This window comes from Hyperolius riggenbachi, chromosome 7, assembly GCF_040937935.1.
Source record: "Hyperolius riggenbachi isolate aHypRig1 chromosome 7, aHypRig1.pri, whole genome shotgun sequence".
In the NCBI taxonomy this organism is placed as follows: Eukaryota; Metazoa; Chordata; class Amphibia; order Anura; family Hyperoliidae; genus Hyperolius; species Hyperolius riggenbachi.
The window spans coordinates 149,214,205-149,233,626 of NC_090652.1; the positions used below are offsets into that span (position 1 = coordinate 149,214,205).

General features: G+C 46.4%; 1 protein-coding gene across 1 annotated transcript in view; it reads left to right on the plus strand.

The window, feature by feature from the left end:
• Nucleotides 1-19,422, plus strand: part of SMG1 (SMG1 nonsense mediated mRNA decay associated PI3K related kinase) — a 209,301-nt gene that overhangs the window by 35,136 nt on the left and 154,743 nt on the right. The window contains 4 exon segments of the mRNA XM_068244758.1: nt 9,940-10,076; nt 10,194-10,252; nt 10,473-10,686; nt 17,933-18,058. Coding sequence (XP_068100859.1) covers nt 9,940-10,076; nt 10,194-10,252; nt 10,473-10,686; nt 17,933-18,058 — 536 coding nt within the window.

Consider the following 19,422-nt stretch of genomic DNA (forward strand, 5'->3'; position numbering starts at 1 on the left):
ACTGGCTATACTGGGCACTATACTGAGCACTATACTGGCTATACTGAGCACTATACTGGCTATACTGAGCACTATACTGGCTATACTGAGCACTATACTGGCTATACTGAGCACTATACTGGCTATACTGAGCACTATACTGGCTATACTGAGCACTATACTGGCTATACTGAGCACTATACTGGCTATACTGAGCACTATACTGGCTATACTGAGCACTATACTGGCTATACTGAGCACTATACTGGCTATACTGAGCACTATACTAGCTATACTGAGCACTATACTAGCTATACTGAGCACTATACTAGCTATACTGAGCACTATACTAGCTATACTGAGCACTATACTAGCTATACTGAGCACTATACTAGCTATACTGAGCACTATACTAGAGCTATACTGAGCACTATACTAGCGCTATACTGAGCACTATACTAGCGCTATACTGAGCACTATACTAGCGCTATACTGAGCACTATACTAGCGCTATACTGAGCACTATACTAGCGCTATACTGAGCACTATACTAGCGCTATACTGAGCACTATACTAGCGCTATACTGAGCACTATACTAGCGCTATACTGAGCACTATACTAGCGCTATACTGAGCACTATACTAGCGCTATACTGAGCACTATACTAGCGCTATACTGAGCACTATACTAGCGCTATACTGAGCACTATACTAGCGCTATACTGAGCACTATACTAGCGCTATACTGAGCACTATACTAGCGCTATACTGAGCACTATACTAGCGCTATACTGAGCACTATACTAGCGCTATACTGAGCTATACGAGCACTATACTAGCGCTATACTGAGCACTATACTAGCGCTATACTGAGCACTATACTAGCGCTATACTGAGCACTATACTAGCGCTATACTGAGCACTATACTAGCGCTATACTGAGCACTATACTAGCGCTATACTGAGCACTATACTAGCGCTATACTGAGCACTATACTAGCACTATACTAGCTATACTGAGCACTACCTACCTATACTGGGCACTATACTAGCTATACTGGGACATACTGGGGGGATCACGCGGCCAGCGTTTCCTACCCCCGGCTTACATGAGGGTCAATCATTTTTTCCTGTTTTTTGGGGTAAAAGTGGGGGGGTCGGCTTGCATGCGGGTCGGCTTGCTTGCGAGTATATACGGTACACAGTCCTTACTCGAGCTAGTCCTGTAGAAAAAGGGTTATTTCAACAACCTCTCTAGAGATAATAAAACAGTTATGGTAACTTCGATAATAATAAACCCAAATCTATACCTTTTGCAGAAGAGATTAAACATGACTTTTATTCTTACCACTAAAAACCATTAGCCTGTAAAATACTGTTTCCTTATACTGACTGGGGAAGGGAGGAAGGAGTACACACAGCCATGTGAATGAAGCCAATAAGTTTAGCTCGATACATAGGTACTCCCTATTACCCAGATAGTTTCTAATCACACACAACACCCCTCCTATAAACACTACATGTTTCATCCACTAATGATTAGGGGCTTTGTCAGGGGTATTATCTAAAGTGCAAAGTGCTCAGCGTGCTATAAAAACATAATACAATAGATATGGAAAATTAAGTCATAGCCTCACGGCTATATTGACAGGCTAGGGTTTAAAGGACCACTATTGCGAAAAAAGTAGGCAATTAAAATGTGACAGAACTGACAGGTTTTGGGCCAGTCAGTCTTCTCATTGGGGATTCTCAGGATTTTCTTTTTTTGACAGCATTTCCTGAACAGCAGTTGCAAAGTCTAACTGAAAAAATGTAAAGGAAAAGCGGGGAATTGAGCGGAAGATAAGGAGCGCCCGCGGGGATGCGCCGGGATTGAGCCAGCGGCTCGATCCGGCGCATAATCTATGCAGTGTATGCCCAGCATAACCTATACTGGGGACAGCTACCTATCTAACCTATACTGGGGACAGCTACCTATCTAACCTATACTGGGGACAGCTACCTATCTAACCTATACTGGGGACAGCTACCTATCTAACCTATACTGGGGACAGCTACCTATCTAACCTATACTGGGGACAGCTACCTATCTAACCTATACTGGGGACAGCTACCTATCTAACCTATACTGGGGACAGCTACCTATCTAACCTATACTGGGGACAGCTACCTATCTAACCTATACTGGGGACAGCTACCTATCTAACCTATACTGGGGACAGCTACCTATCTAACCTATACTGGGGACAGCTACCTATCTAACCTATACTGGGGACAGCTACCTATCTAACCTATACTGGGGACAGCTACCTATCTAACCTATACTGGGGACAGCTACCTATCTAACCTATACTGGGGACAGCTACCTATCTAACCTATACTGGGGACAGCTACCTATCTAACCTATACTGGGGACAGCTACCTATCTAAAGCCTCGTACACACAAGGCACAAATGTAGCCAGGGAAATAAAAAAAAAAAGCAGCGGCAGCTCGTCGCCAGGTCCCTCTGCAACAGCCATACACACGGCGCACAGACGGACACAGATTCGGCGGAAGCTGTTGTCGCCAAAGGTTCCTCCCCCCCACGCTGTCGCGCGCCCCCCCCCCCCCCCCCCCCGCCCCCGCCGGAAGCTCCATACATTGTGTATGGAGTTGCTGTCGCTAGTCCGCATACACACGGCAGACTAGCGACGGTTGCGGTGACAGCTGTTGCCGGCGATTGACCAAGTCAATCGCCTGGCGACAGCTCTGACAAGCGACTGTTCGGGGCGCGTGCATCATACACACGGGCGACCTGTCGCCGCAACACGCGCGTGCCACTGGGATGCGGCGACAGTTGTAGCCCGTGTGTATGTAGCTTAACCTATACTGGGGACAGCTACCTATCTAATCTATACAGGGGACAGCTACCTAGCTAATCTGTATTGGGGACACCTACCTAGCTAACCTATACTGGGTGCACCTATGCCTGACTATCCTATACTGGGGGCACCTATGCCTGACTATCCTATACTGGGGGCACCTATGCCTGACTGACCTATACTGGGGGCACCTATGCCTGACTGACCTATACTGGGGGCACCTATGCCTGACTGACCTATACTGGGGGCACCTATGCCTGACTGACCTATACTGGGGGCACCTATGCCTGACTGACCTATACTGGGGGCACCTATGCCTGACTGACCTATACTGGGGGCACCTATGCCTGACTGACCTATACTGGGGGCACCTATGCCTGACTGACCTATACTTGGGGCACCTATGCCTGACTGACCTATACTGGGGGCACCTATGCCTGACTGACCTATACTGGGGGCACCTATGCCTGACTGACCTATACTGGGGGCACCTATGCCTGACTGACCTATACTGGGGGCACCTATGCCTGACTGACCTATACTGGGGGGCACCTATGCCTGACTGACCTATACTGGGGGGCACCTATGCCTGACTGACCTATACTGGGGGCACCTATGCCTGACTGACCTATACTGGGGGGCACCTATGCCTGGCTTCCTATGGGTCAGCTGTACCTGGCTACCTACCTATACTGAGGAGTTAATTTATTTTATTTTGTCACACCATAGCTATAACATGCGGTACACTGTCTGTCAGGTCTGTGCAATCCCAAAAAGGCGGGGGGGGGGGGGGGGGGTGTAAGTATGACTGTTGGCCCTCAACCTGGTCTAAGTTTTACATTTCGGCCCTCCATGTATTTGTTTGACATCCCTGGATTAGATAATTTAGTTTGATTATTCCGTTAGATCGAATATAAAGATTTTTCCAACATATCCGATCTGAGTTTTCTCGAAAAAACAGGATAATCGTTTGAATTTCTTGGATCGAAAATTTTTTTGGGCAGTTAAACTGCTGTTCGGGGAATGCTGTTGAAAATGAAGAAAACCCTAAGGGCCCATTTACACTTAAAGAAAACCTGAACTGAAAATTAAAAGTCAAAATAAACAAGTCATACTTGCCTCCCATGTAGTCTACTCCTCAATCTTTCTCCTCTCCAGTGTCCTGTTTGTCCGCTGTGATCGATGGAATGCTCTGTCCTCCTTTTTGAAAATGGCCATTACCCCATAACAGCTTTCTGGTCAGCACACTGTTAAACTGTAACATCGCCCACTTGAGCAATAGGGAAACATGGACATTACCGGGCACATCAGTTGTCCACTCAGCTATAACTGACAGCAACTGATATATAACTGACAGCAACTGATATATTTCAGTTCTGACAAAATGTTGTCAGAACTGGAAGGGATCATTGTCAGAAGAAAATGGTGCGCTTCTGAGAGGAACTGATGGCAAAGTAACTATCTAATGTTCATTTGATGTTACCTCATGTGTTTATTTTAAATAATTGTACTCAGTACAGGTTCCCTTTAATCAGTTGGTATGCGTTAGTATGCGCCTGTACACACTGCTGCGCTTGCGCTTTTCAAATTGCATGCGCTTTTTAATCGCAAGGTCTTTTGAAAAATAATGAAAATCGTGAAGACGTGTACACACTGGTGCGATGCGCATGCGTTTTTTTTTTTTTTTTTGTTTTTTTTTAAAGCGCAGCAGTGTGTACAGGCCCTTAGTGTGCATTGGTATGCGGTTTTCCCATAGCAGTGCATTGGGAAGATTTCAGTTAAAACGTGATAAGTGTGAAATGTGCCATAGGAAAACATGGTTATTACTTTGAAAATCAGTTTTCTTTCAGTTATAACTGAGAGCAACTGATGAAGTGTAAACGAGGCCTGAGAATCCCCCATGAAGAGATTGACTAGCTAAAACCTGTCGGTTTTGTCAGATTTTAACTGCCTACTTTTTTGCGATAGTGGTCGTTAAAAGGTGGAGAGTTGTAAGTTTGATTAGCAACTTTATCTGGGTAATAGGTAGAACCTATGTAGTGAGCTAAATTCATTGACTTGAGTACACAGAGCCCTGTGAATGCTTTCTCCCTTCCCCAGTCAGTCTCTTTTGCAAAGGTATAGATTTGTATGTGTTGTATTGAATCAGTTGTGTTGGTAGCAGGATTTTTGCAGAGGATATTCAGATGTATGTGTATGTTTTATAAACTAATGCGGCTAGGTTCACAGTAGGATGTTGCGGTGCTACGTTATAAAGTCTTATAGCACAGCTTACTGCAATGCAATTAAGTGTATGCGACGTTCACAGTGCGAGGTTAGCATTGCATTGTAATGTGTAGCGTTACTGTAACTCACTGCTGCAGTATGTTACCTCTAAACGCACACATTACCAGGTACAGGAAAGCATACTCTTCATGGACTGTATGCTTTAAAGTAGGTACTACTTTATATGATGGCAATGCAGCGTTAATCTGCGTTACCACAAGTAACTTGTGTACTGTATGTATCTTATCTAAAGTTAGTTTACACAGCAAATCTATCTGCAAACGGCTTCAAAAGTTTAAGATGATTTATTCCTGTGACACAATAAGAGCGGCCATGTTCTGTTTGTCAACATTACACAGGTAGTCTGCAACTGCATCTCCACCCCTCAGCCTGTGAAAAATTCACTCCCCCTCCCCTCTGCCTCTGTAATCTCTGGGTAGTAACCTCCTCCTGCCCAGACTGAGCTCCCATAAGCCCTTGCTACGTGGGTCTGCGTGCCTTGGCGGTTTGGAGAAGCTGTGGGCAAGGCTTGTTTAGTTTATAGGGAATTGGCGTATTAAAAAAAAAAAAAAAAAAAAAAAAAAAAGTTGGCTTGAGGAATGCCCTATAACCTATATGTAAGGAACACAATTGTGCAATGTATAAAAGTTCATCTCGGATCCGCTTTAAGAACAGATCCTAGATTTTGAATAGACGATCATTTTCTTGATGTTATGCACCAAGACACTGAGGACCTGTATGTCACAAGCCCCCTAGTGGCTGGACTGCACAATGCCTTCCAATCGATTTCAGCACACAGACCATGCAATCTGTTGGGCGCAATCGGTGCGCAGAAACCGCTGGGATTTTGGCAGCAGACCGACTAGAAGGGAGCCTGTGAGTTACGGTAATACACCTTATACACTATTTCAGGGTATAACTGCCACCACCTCTGTTACCATGGGAAAGAGGAACCCACTGACTGGCTGACTCTAGACCTGCAAATAGAAAACACTATTTTATCCAGCTATCCACAATAGTAGCGACTCTTCGGAAGCCAGGGTTCAGTTTTGTGTTGCTGAATAATGGGTGTAGCCGAACAAATGACGTTAGCGTCGTTTATGAAAAATGCAATATAAATATATACAGAAAATCATTAAAATTAACAATTCTAGAGACATTAGTAGCACAGTAAAAAATGAAAAGGGAGAAAGCACTTAAGTTTGTTGAAATATGTCCTTGCTGGGAAAACTCGTAAAGTTCCTTTGTCGAGGAGCAAAGTTCCGACAAGATGGCCGCTAACCACATGGTCCTCTGGCTAGCAGCAGCATGCTCTCGTGAAGATGGGATTTGGAGGACTGCCCTTCCCTGTATGCACCCTGGTTTTATGGAAGCTAGTTTTGGGGGTGGAACAAAGCCAGCCCCCTCTGGTTCACAAACCAATCAGTTCATTCCCTCGGAGAGTGATTTAGGTTTAAACTTATAAAACTCTGTAATTCAAAACCGATAAATGCCACATTTGTGCTGATAACAGTTTAATACTCCTCAGATTATGACAATTCCTATGGCATCATACTTGATTAGGGTGGAGGGTCCAGTTCCTGAGAAGTTTAATAACTTGGTTGTAGCGTACCCCTTGCCCCTCAAGACTGGTATCAAAAGATTCAGCAAGACACTACAAACCAATTGATACAACTCTCATAACTATTCTAGATACTAAATTCCGTAAATAGGCAAAAAATCGTATACAGCATTCATTTACTCTCTGCTTCTGACGGAGTCAGGCAGTCTGGTCTAGGGGTGCACGGTTTCTCGGTTTTTAATCGAGACCGCGATTCATTAGACGATCTTCTGATCGTCAGTATCTTGAAAATCGCGGTTTTCCGGCGCCCGCTTTGTGGACGCTGCACCTTTTACCCACGCTGTGCGCATTGCAGACGGATTCCCAGGACTCTCCGTTCATCTCCGGCTGGAGGGCAGTACCGACACACCGAGCTGTCAGTGGACGGGGAGCTGGAAGTAACGGAGGGCAGCTGGCTGCAGCTCCGCTTCTATGGCATCAACCTGCGAGCCGACAGCGCCCAGCTGCTGGCCTTCACTTAGGCGGGACTGGGCGGCCAGGACAGGACAACCGCCACTGCGGGGTGAGCACTCGGGACCTGACGTGAAACCACACCAGGCTGAACGTGAGCGAGGAGGCGGCGGGCACGGCCGCTCTGCTCCACCTGGAAGTGCTGCTCTGCGGAAGACCCATCACTCGCAGGTCTGTGCTCCCACCGGGGCCCCGGACTATGCACCCGGGCCCTGACGGCCGCCTGCGGGTCCTGGAGGAGCACAAGCCTCTCATGCCGATCTGGCTGCAGGCGATCATCATCGCGGTGCTTCTCGCCCTGTTCGGCATCTTCAGCGGCCTGAACCTGGGGCTGATGGCGCTGGACCCCATGGAGCTACGGGTGGTGCAGCGGTGTGGCACGGACCGGGAGAGGAAGTACGCCGCCAAGATCGAATCTGTGCGCCGCCTGCTGTGCTCCCTGCTGCTGGTCAACACTACGCTCACCACCCTGCTGGCCGAGCTGATCGGCTCCAGGCTGGCTGCTTTGGCCGCCTCCACCATGGGCATCGTGGTGCTGAGAGAGATTGTGCTCCCACCACGGCCTGGCAGTGGGGGCCAACATGCTCTTCCTCACCCACTTCTTCATGATTGTCACCTTCCCCATTGCCTATCCGGTGAGCCGCCTGCTAGACTGCGTGCTGGGACAGGAGATCGGCACCATCTACAACCGCCGGGCGAAGCTGCTGTATATGCTCAAGGTTTGTGTTTGTGGCCGATTGTCCTGCCAGCAGGAGGTGTGTGTCATTACACCTGCCTGCTCCTCATCAGGGGTCTCCTTGTTTAAAAAAAAAAAAAATAAATAAATTAAAAAAAAAAAAATCGAAATCGCAATTTCTGGAAAAACCGCAATTTCAATTTTTTCCTAAAATTGTGCAGCCCTAGTCTGGTCTCATGCTGAGTTTATCCTTTCTCTTCAAAAGGCATTAACACTTGCCATTCGGGGGCTTACTGCTGGAGCTTTCACACCTCCGTGTCACTGGCAAGGGACTCTTTTGATCCAGTTAATTAACCACACAGGCCTTATCAGAAAGCATACTTGGCTCTCATGAAAAGAACTCTAAAGGTAGCCATACACTGGTCAATTTGCCATCAGATTCGACCAACAGATTGATCCCTCTCTGATCGAATCTGATCAGAGAGGGATCGTATGGCTACCTTTACTGCAAACAGATTGTGAACCGATTTTCAGCATGAAACCGTTCACAATTTGTTGTGGTGGTGCAGCTGCCGCCGCTCCCCCCCCCCCCCCGCCGCAGCTTACATTACCTGCTCCGCCGGCGCCACTGCCCCCGGTCACCGCTGCTCCGTCTCCGCTCTGGTCTCCAGGTCCGGCAGGCTTCTTCCTGCCCGGCAGGAAGTTTAAACAGTAGAGCACCCTCTACTGTTTAAACTTCCTGCCGGGCAGGAGGAAGTGACGCATGCCGGACCCGGAGACCAGACCAGCGCGGAGACGGAGCAGCGGTGACCGGGGGCAGTCGTGCCGGCGGAGCAGGTATTGTATGCGGGCTCTATTGCGTCAGTCGTCGGGTTCTCAAGCGCCGCTAGCGACGCGCTCCCTACCTGCGGGCGATCGACGGTAATTTTCCGCACGGAGCGATCGACGGGATCGGACTAAATGGATTGAAATTCGGCGTGTTGCGGGAACGATGTGACAGCAGATTCGATCCCAGTGTTTGAATCTGCTGTCGATCTGGTGGGAATCGGCCTAGTGTATGGCCAGCTTAATGCTGAATACACACGGTGCGTTCCCGCCCTCGATTTCCTGCTCGATTCCAGTTGATTCGTTTATTTCCAACATGTCCGATTTGCACTTCGATGGATCGTTAGGTCGATTCGCATGCAAAGTGCAAAATCGACCTAACGATCCATCGAAATGCAAATCGGACATGTTAAAAATAAACGAATCGAGCAGGAAATCGAGTGCGGGAACGCACTGTGTGTTGTCTTCATAGGTGTAATGCTGGATACAGAGACCCCTAGGCTTGACTGCCTGCCTGGTATCCTCAGACCTACAATCTAGATCTGGCAACGTAACGACAATCTGTGCAGCAAACCGATTGTGTTCTTTTCTCACGGCTCTTCTGTGACACTGTGTATGCATGTGTGTGTGTAGCAAATCTCCATGTCCCACCAGTGCTTATGTTCTAGCTCTCTAGATAGTTAATCCACATTGGGACACTTTTTTTAAAGGAAAACTAAAGCCAACTAAAGGAAAAGTTTCACTTGCCTGGGGCTTCTACCACCCCCCTGCAGCTGTCGTGTGCCAGTCGTCAACGATCCTCCGTCCCCCCGCCGCGTCTTGGTTTCGGTTTGAGCATGCATAAATGTTCTTGTTCTAAGCATTAGTTTCGGTTTCGCCTACTGGGAGTTGGCAGGCCACTGCGCCTGCACAGCCCTTGCCACGCGTATCCTTTCTCGTGTGGATGCTATTTCTGACGGGAACATGAGCAGGAATACGCATGGCCAGGGCTGTGCGGGCGCAGTGGCCTAAACCAAAATAAGCTGACTCGGGAACGGAGGATCCGTGAGGACCGGCGTGGGCACAGGATGGCTGCAGGGGGCTGGTAGAAGCCCCAGGTAAGTGAATCTTTCTTTCTTTAGTTGGCTTCAGGTACACTTTTTAATTACACCACCATATGTGAGGTTAGTTGACGGAAAAAGCACGTTGATAGATCCTGTGAACTTGATTTAGAAAACGCTCATGCAGCACTGATTGAAAAATTCTCTTAAACCTTCAATAGAGCGTTCGCTGTCCTATTCTGAAGAGTCTCGGTTGTCGAATCTTCTTCGGAGGATTACCCGGGAAGACGACAGGGACCGAAGACTGGCTACTGTTAAGCAGCTGAAAGAATTTATTCAGCAGCCAGAAAACAAAATGGTAAGGGTTTTTTGTTTTTGTTTTTTTACCATGTATCCTGCTTTGCTCAGCAATGTTTTATACCCTTGATGATAATCTGAGGGTTTTTTTTTTTGTTTTTTTTCCATCTGTATGTAGGTGCTGGTTAAACATCTTGACAATATCCTGACCGCTATAAATGATGTGTTAAATGAAAGGTATGCCTGATGTTGCGTAAATTAGTTTTTAATATCTTGTAGCAACATGCTTTGCTGTGTCTATGCTGTTAAAAATTTAAATTTACAGTTGCAGTATGTGTTTCAGCCTGACTTGCATTGTACAATTATTTTTTTTACATGTACTTATTTGTAATGTAGACTTTCACTCTTATCCCCCCCCCCCCCCTTTCTTTTTTTTTTTTTTATTATATTCTTCTAGTAGCAAACTTCTTCAGGAACTGCGGCAGGAGGGGGCACAGTGCCTTGGTTTGCTCTGTGCTGGTCTGAGCTATGAGGCAGAGAAGATATTTAAGTGGGTTTTCAACAAATTTACTTCATCTTCCAAAGATGAAGTGAAACTTCTTTTACTATGTGCCACCTACAAAGCTTTGGAGACTGTAGGCGAAAAAAAGGCATTTTCATCTGTAATGCAGGTTTGTTTTATTTTTTATTTATTTTTACATTTCAGAAAACTGGAGTATGTTGCACTCTCAAAAGGTATGGCATGTAAAAATAAAATGCTACTGCTTCTATTCTGTTCTCAGACACAAAACTACAGCTTGCATAGTTGAGTAGATCTAAAACTCTTGACAACCCCCCTCTCCTCTCTAAGGTCTTATCTATTTCACCCTGATCAGCTATGACCCATTGATTGACCACTGCTCCTGTCCTGCCTGCAAAGGTCCTGTCCATCGATGCCTCTGATTTTAGGCCGGAATTGGAATTTTAGATTACCAGCATTTTCATTTAGTTATCTAATTCATTCAGAATCAAATGGGGGCAAATTATGCTTGTATATCCTATTAATCTCCCTGGTGGTAATCCCGAGCTATGCTTTTTTTTTTTTTTTTTTTCTTTCTTCTCACCTCTCGGGGTGTCCAGGCGTCAGTAGCCATTCTCCTTCCTGTCCTCCCAGGCTCTGAATCACTCTGGTGCAATCTCCGTCAGTGATCTCACCACAGTTACAGTGCCACCCGGGGGGCGTAGGTAAAATTGCAGTGCTGGTGCCCAGGGAGGTGAGTGAGAGCAGGGGCTGCTGCAGACTTTCTGGCAGCATGTTTTGTTTTTTTTTTCTTTCCTCCTGATTTTAGGGTCTGAAATGTTTTAAAAATACATTGAAATCCCGAAATGAGCATACCGCCGGGGGTTAACGCAAACCTGAAATGAGAAAACTCTGTTCAGGTTTGATATAAAGGGACAGCTAAAGTGAGAAGATTATGGAAGCTGCCATATTAATTTTCCTTTTAAACAATACCAGTTGCCTGACAGCCCTGCTGATCTATTTGAATGCAGTAGTGTCTGAATCGCACTAGAAACAAGCATGCAGCCAATCTTGTCAGTTCTGGCTGTCAAACGCCTGTTCTGCATATGCTTGTTTGGCTAAAAGTATTAGAGGCAGAGGATAAGCAGGACTGCCAGGCAACTGGTATTGCTTGAAAGGAAATAAATATGGCAGCCTCCATATCCTTCTGACTTCAGTTGTTCTTTAAGAAGAGGGAAGGCTTTGGATGCTATAGAGCCTTCCCGTTCCTCCACGCTGGCTGCAGTTCCTTCGCCGACCCCAGCAAGCAAAAAGGTGAGCCTGAACTGGCTTTACATTCCTTCGCCTGCCTTGGAACCGTCAGCAATACTTAAGCCTGGGGTAATCATCCTTAACCTCCCTGGTGGTACGCAATTTCAGATGCTGCGTCCGCGGGAGTTTTTTTTTTTTTTTTTTAAATAAAATTCGATCCTAATGCTTAAGCTAGCACTTTGCTAGCTAACTGTGGCCCCCAAGTCCCCCGGCACTGCTCTGGTTCCCCCGATCGCCGCCGGCAATATTTACCCGCCCGCGAGAGCTGCATGTTCACCCTTTAGATTCAGTCATCGCTATGGCGACGATCGGACATGACTTCATGGGCAGTCCCGATCCTCCCCATAGCAAAGCCGGGAGCTGATTGGGAGGCTGCGCCGTCGCGGGTTCCCTGCGGGGTACATAGAACAGCGGCGATCGGGGGAGAGCGGAGGGACTGGGGGGGGTCGGCATCGTTGGCTAGCAAAGTGCTAGCTTAAGCATATTCAAATTTTATTAAAAATATCCGGGGGACATGCGATTCTCTCCGGCGACTAGCCCGAACGTAGGTCGGGCTTACCGCCAGGGAGGTTAAGTAGTCATAGATGTTCTCAGTGGATAGCAAATGCATTTATATCTTGCAAACTGTCTATAAACTTTAACCTCTTCAGCTCACAGGGTTGTTAACTTTATGCATCCAAGCAACTTTCACCTCCCATCCATTTGCCAATAACTTTATCACTACTTAGCACACTGAAATGATCTAGATCTTGTTTTTTTCTGCCACTAATTAGGCTTTCTTTGGAGGGTACATTTTGTTAAGAACTATTTTATTCTAAATACTTTTTAACAGGAAGATTAAGAAATGGGAAAAAAAATCTTCTTCTCGGTTTTTGGCCATTATAGTTTTAAATTAATACATGCTACTGTAATTAAAACCAATGTATTTTATTTCCCCATTTGTCCCGATTATTACACTGTTTAACCGTTTAAGCCTCCTGGACGTAGAAGCTACGCCCAGAAGGCAATGTGCGTTCCTGCGGTAGAGGGCACACGCGCTCCCGGACGCAGATCGTTAGCCCAGGAATTAATCGGGACATGGTGCCTGATTGATTCCTCTCCCTGGCAGAAAAAGCGACTGCTTCTCTCGGAAGCCGCGCTTTTTCTGCCTCATACGTCCCCATAAGCGTACATGTTACGCTTAGTGACGTGCTGTAAACTCAAGGTTGCCATCTTGTGGCCAAAAAGTAAAACTACATCTACATGTAAAAAAAGAAAAAAACATTTACCGTATTTTTCGCCGTATAAGACGCACTTTTTCTCCCCCAAAAATGGGGAGAAAAAGTCCCTGCGTCTTATACGGCAAAGGCAGGGAATCCCCAATTTAATAACGCCCGCCGTTCCGAACCGCCGACCCGCCGCCATGTTGGGGATTCCCTGCCTGCTTTCCCCATGCCTGCCCGAGTCTCCTGGCCCCCCGGATGGAGTGTTAATAGCAGCGGCAACTTACCTTTGGCAGGCTCCCGCGTTGATCCTATATCATCGCGCTGCTCCCCCCCCCCCCCCCCCGCTAGCCTCCTCTGCCTCCCCCCACTGTATCTGGCCCCCCCGGGTGAAGGAATAAGTATCGGCAGCTTACCTCCGCAGGGCGCCCGCGATGACTGCAGACGTCCGTCTTCAGGGCACTTCTCGCTCTAGTGGCCGGCTTTGAACTGCGCGTCATCAGTTCAAGCCGGTCACTAGAGCGAGAAGTGCCCTGAAGACGGACGTCTGCAGTCATCGCGGGCGCCCTGCGGAGGTAAGCTGCCGATACTTATTCCTTCACCCGGGGGGGGGCCAGATACAGAGTCGGGAGGCAGAGGAGGCTAGCGGGGGGGGGGGGGGGGGGCAGCGCGATGATATAGGATCAGCGCGGGAGCCTGCCAAAGGTAAGTTGCCGCTGCTATTGACATTTTCATCCGGGGGGGGGGGGGGGGCAGGAGACGCAGGTGGGAGGGAGGAAGGCTGGGGGGCACTGGAGGACATATGGGGGGGCACTGGAGGACATATGGGGGGGCACTGGAGGACATATGGGGGGGCACTGGAGGACATATGGGGGGGCACTGGAGGACATATGGGGGGCACTGGAGGACATATGGGGGGCACTGGAGGACATATGGGGGGCACTGGAGGACATATGGGGGGCACTGGAGGACATATGGGGGGCACTGGAGGTCATATGGGGGGCACTGGAGGTCATATGGGGGGCACAGGAGCACACATGAGGACACACAGGAGGGGCACAGAAGGACACGTGGGGGGACACATGAGGACACAGGACACATGGGGGGCACAGGACACATGGGGGGCACAGAAGGACACATGGGGGGCACAGGACGCATGGGGGGCACAGAAGGACACATGGGGGGCACAGAAGGACACATGGGGGGCACAGAAGGACACATGGGGGGCACAGGAGGACACATGGGGGGCACAGGAGGACACACAGGACACATGGGGGGCACATGAGGATATGGGGGGCACAGGAGCACACATGAGGACACACGAGGATATGTACAAGACGCTCCTGGAATATGGATGCACCAGGTTTAGTATTTTTTTTTTTTTTCCCTGGTTTTTGCCCTCTAAACCTGGGTGCGTCTTATATTCCGGAGCGTCTTATATTCCGGAGCGTCTTATACGGCGCGAAATACGGTACATAAAAAAATTGCTGTTTACGTCCCACCCTCCCAAAAATACCCAAATAAAATGTTTAATAAAAAAAAATGTGTAATAGAGGAAGAATCTCCTTATTCCCCTGCAGAGTACCTGCACATCACTCTTACATGTACCCACATTGTTACATTGCCTAGGGCCTGATAGATGTTCTTTGTTCTGGTCTGTACCTTTTACAAGTACTCTTACCAAGGACTACTTTTTGTCTATGACAAAAGGGAATAAATATGGCAGTCTACATATCCTTCTCACTTCAGTTGTCTTTTAAAATTCCTAAGCGTTGGCAGTTAAGAGACGAATTTCATATTACATACTTTTAATAAACAAGATTGTAATATGCAAATTAGAGGAGTCGGTGGAATCCTAAACTGAGGAGTTGGAGTCGGTGGATTTTTGTACCGACTCCACAGCCCTGATTTAAATAGTAATTTAATGTTTTTATTTATTATAAATACATGTGGGTGTAGTTTACTATTTGGCCGCAGTCAAAGTTTTGGATGACGCTTCCAGGAACTAGAATGACGGGGAACTTTTTTGTTTATTATTTTTTTGCAGAAAGAGGGCAGGTTTTTCTGCGGGGGGCTTAGAGCGATAATCGATGAATTATATTCCCATTTATTGATTGGCCGGTGGGAGCGCGCGCACCGCAAACTGCCAGCTGCACAGCCTATCTAGACTAACATATTCGTCCAGATAGGCTCAAGTGGTTAAATATAGTCGTTTGCATTTTCTCTGGAGGAAGCGTCATAAATCTTAAAATTTAAAACTCGTACAAATAAGTACATTTATCCCAGCGTAAAATGAGCCATAAATTACTTCTCTCCTATGTTGCTGTCACTTACAGTCCATCTATTCATGGGGGATTCTCTGCATGGCCTTTATTCTTTATAAAGATATTTCCTGAAAAAGATTTACATAGATACTTGCCATCCTCCCTGCTTACTGCACACTATTTTGGACTGAGCAACTGCCGTTCACTAAGTGCTTTTAAAAATAAAGATAACCCTGAGAACCCTGCTATGAGAAGATGGAGTAGTCCAAAATCTGTACTGTAAGTGACAGCAACATAGGAGAAAAGTAGTTTGTGGCCAGGGTCAGACTGGGACACTAAGGGCCCACCAAGAAAATTTCAGCCTGCCCAAGCCCCCCCCCCCCCCCCCCATTTTGGGCTTACATACACATGTACTCTAGAAATTTGCATGATTATGGTAGGGAATAGATTGTGAGTACTTCTGAGGACAGTCTCCAATAGGGATATGTCCACATGCGGCGCGCACAGCAGCAAAAATAAATAGGTGTCACCACGCACAGGAACATGGGCGTGGTCATAAGTCATGGGCAGACTTAAAAAAAAAAAAAAAAAAGTAGCGGTGTTATTCAGAGATTAGGTCTGACCAGATACATTTTAAATAAAATAATAAAGTAGTTACTTGCCTCATGATGATTCATCAAGTAGTCAAATGGCAGCAGGTATCCCCACAAAATGCATTCAGATTGGCGGCAGATTTCCCCCCAAAATGCAATCAGATTGGCGGCAGCCTGCAGATTTCCCAGTTTAGGTAGGCAGGTATATAGGTGTCCCCAGTAAAGATATACCCAGGTCTATAGGTGTCCCCAGTTTAGGTAGGCAGGTCTCCAGTTAGTGGGGGCCCCCATGCTGGAAGGGGGGCTGTGGGCACAGAGTGGCGGGGAGGGGGGAAGCCTTTCCCCCCCCCCCCTCACCTAGGTCCCACCTTCCCGCTCTCTCCCCCAGTTTAGGTAGACCGGCCTGTGTCCCCAGGCTGGAAGGGGGGGCAGTGGGCACAGAGCGTCGAGAGGGCGAAGCCTCCTCTCCTGCCTCACCTAGGGCCACCCTTCCATGCTTCCCTCCCCCCCCCCCCCCCCAAATTGCAGCTGGCAGCGAGCGGGAATTCACTTACCGAGAGAAGAGCTCTGTGTGCTGGTGCTGGTAAGGTCTCCTGCACTGCACTGTCCAATCACGCTCTCACAGGAAGTTCTGCGAGAGTGTGATTGGACAGTGTCAGTGCAGAAGAGCAGACCAGCGGCACGGAGAGCTATCGCTCTCGGTAAGCCGTTCCGCTGGCTGGCTGCAATTCTGGAGGTGGGGGGGAGCGCGGAAGCGGGGAGGGCCCTAGGTGAGGGGGAGGCTTCCCCGCCGCTCTGTGCCCACTTCCCTCCCCCCCCTTCCTGCGTTGTGCCCCTTCCTTTTGAGTACTGGGGCCCCCTGGAGACTGGGTGCACCCAATGGAAAAATCGGTGCTTCGGTGGCTCAGTTAGAGCCGGTTTATGGCTCATTTTACTCTGAGAGAAATGTACTTATTTGTACGTGTTTTTAAATTTTAAGATTTTCGTGACAGCTCCTCTTTAATGCTGGTCACAGTGAAATGTGCACGGCCAAGCTCACACAACCAAAAATCTTGTCTCTGGAGTAGTGTTTTTTTTTTTTTTTTTTCTATTTTTTTTTTTTTCTTTCTTTCTTTACACAGGTCTCTTAGGGCCTACTTCCACTACACGCGAATTCTGCATGTTAGTGAATGGAGCCATTTCCATTCAATGCAAATTTTTGGACGCAATGTGGTGCAGAAAAAAATCTGGATGATATGCTGCATTTTTCTGCATGCGGGTGGGATCTGTATGCGGCTAATGTAAATAAATAGGGCAGCATATAATCCGCGTTAAAAGCATGGAAATTCGGTTTACATGACACGTGTTGTTGCTGGGCAGTTTTCAAATCGCAACGCATATTTTAGAATAAAAACGCGTATGCATAACATATGTATGTAAGCATTAAAATGCAGATTTCCGTACGCTATTCGACCACGTGCTAGTGGAAATAGGCCCTTTTTAGTGTCATTCTGTCTTGATAGAGCAATGCTGATGTCTAACTTTTTTAAAACCTACTTGTAAATAGTAATACAGCAGAGGAGCCAAAATGATTAGTAAACACTGCAGACAGTTTAAAAAGGGGGTAACAGTGCATTTACCTCCCAATAGAAGACTCGATTTAGCTGATTTCAAATAAAAATCACTTTATTATATACTCCAATGTGCAACTCGCTTCTCAGGTGTAACCCGCTTCTATGACAGAGGTGCTTGGCTTTCATAGGGCTCATTTCAGGTACCCCTTATTCTACGCTGAAGAACCAGGTTGCACATTGACGTATATAATAAAGTGCTTCTTGTTTGAAATATACTAAATCGAATCAAATCTATGGAGAGGTAAGTAACCATTACTTCCCTTTTTAAACTGTTCTTTAATGTTAATCTTTTTCGGTGCCTCTGTTGTATTACTATTTACTGGAGGGTAGAATAGGTGCCTTAATTACATGTATGCGTACAAAAATATATATTCATAATGTTTCTCATGCGCCTCCTTTTATTGTTGTGACAGTATTAATATAACTGTGTTTCAGCTGGTGATGACTAGCCTGCAGTCCATACTGGAGAATCTGGATACACCAGAATTGCTGTGTAAATGTGTGAAATGTATCTTGCTTGTGTCCCGATGCTATCCGCATATCTTCAGCACAAATTTCAGGGTGAGAGTCTTCACTTCCTTTGGGAATGTATTTCTTTTCTGCTATTTTTATACAAATGGATTTACACTGAATCCTGTGCCATCTTGTAATATCATTACCTGGAAATACTTACTACATGCCTATGAAATTGCCATATGGGATTTGCATATCTTATAAAGCTTGACTAGATTGCTTTTGAAAGTAGATTCCCCCCCCCCCTTTTATTAAAGGACAACTGAGGTGACAAGTGACATGAGATAGACATGTGTATGTACAGTGCCAAACACACAAATAACTAAGCTGTCTTCCTTTTTTTTTTTTTTTTGTCTTTCTCTGCCTGAAAGTTAAATATCAGGTATGCAAGCGACAGCTTCTGCCTATGTCAGGACCAGGTCAGACTGGGTGAGATTATAGCATAGCCCTCACTGATAAGTAATTGGAGCCATAAACTACTTTCCTGTCAGTAAATGGCTTCTGAGAGCAGAAAAGAGATAAAAAAGGGCCAATTCATATATTTAAGTTCTAGCATACTTCAATAAAGATGTCCATTGAGCAGAGAAAATAAAACAGTAAAAACTTAAAAACAGGGCTGTGGTGTCGGGCAATTTTGGGTGCCTGGAGTCGGAGTCGGGAAAAACATGCACAGACTCCAACTCCTAATGAATTTAAACTGTAATTAAAATAGAAAATATGATAAAATGTTCTATTTCTCAGATAATAGTCATCATAAATTATACAGACAGTAATAGCTGTGCTTAGTCCACGAAAATGAAATAAACCAATCAGTTAGTTACTTGTGCTGCTTCAATAAAGAAGTCCCTGTATTTTTAAAGTCAGATATACACATCTGATTGCGACTGTATATACAGTGATGTGAAAAACTATTTGCCCCCTTCCTGATGTCTTATTCTTTTGCATGTTTGTCACACTTAAATGTTTCTGCTCATCAAAGACCGTTAACTATTAGTCAAAGATAACATAATTGAACACAAAATGCAGATTTAAATGATGGTTTTTATTATTTAGTGAAGGAAAAAAACTCCAAATCCACATGGCCCTGTGTGAAAGTGATTGCCCCCCTTGTTAAAAAATAACTTAAATGTGGTTTATCACACCTGAGTAAAATTTCTGTAGTCACCCCCAGGCCGGATTACTGCCACACCGGTTTTAATCAAGAAATCACTTAAATAGGAGCTATCTGACACAGAAGTAGATCAAAAGCACCTCAAAAGCTAGACATCATGCCAAGATCCAAATAAATTCAGGAACAAATGAGAACAAAAGTAATTGAGATCTATCAGTCTGTTAAAGGTTATAAAGCCAAATTCTAAAGCTTTGGGACTCCAGCGAACCACAGGGAGAGCCATTATCCACAAATGGCAAAA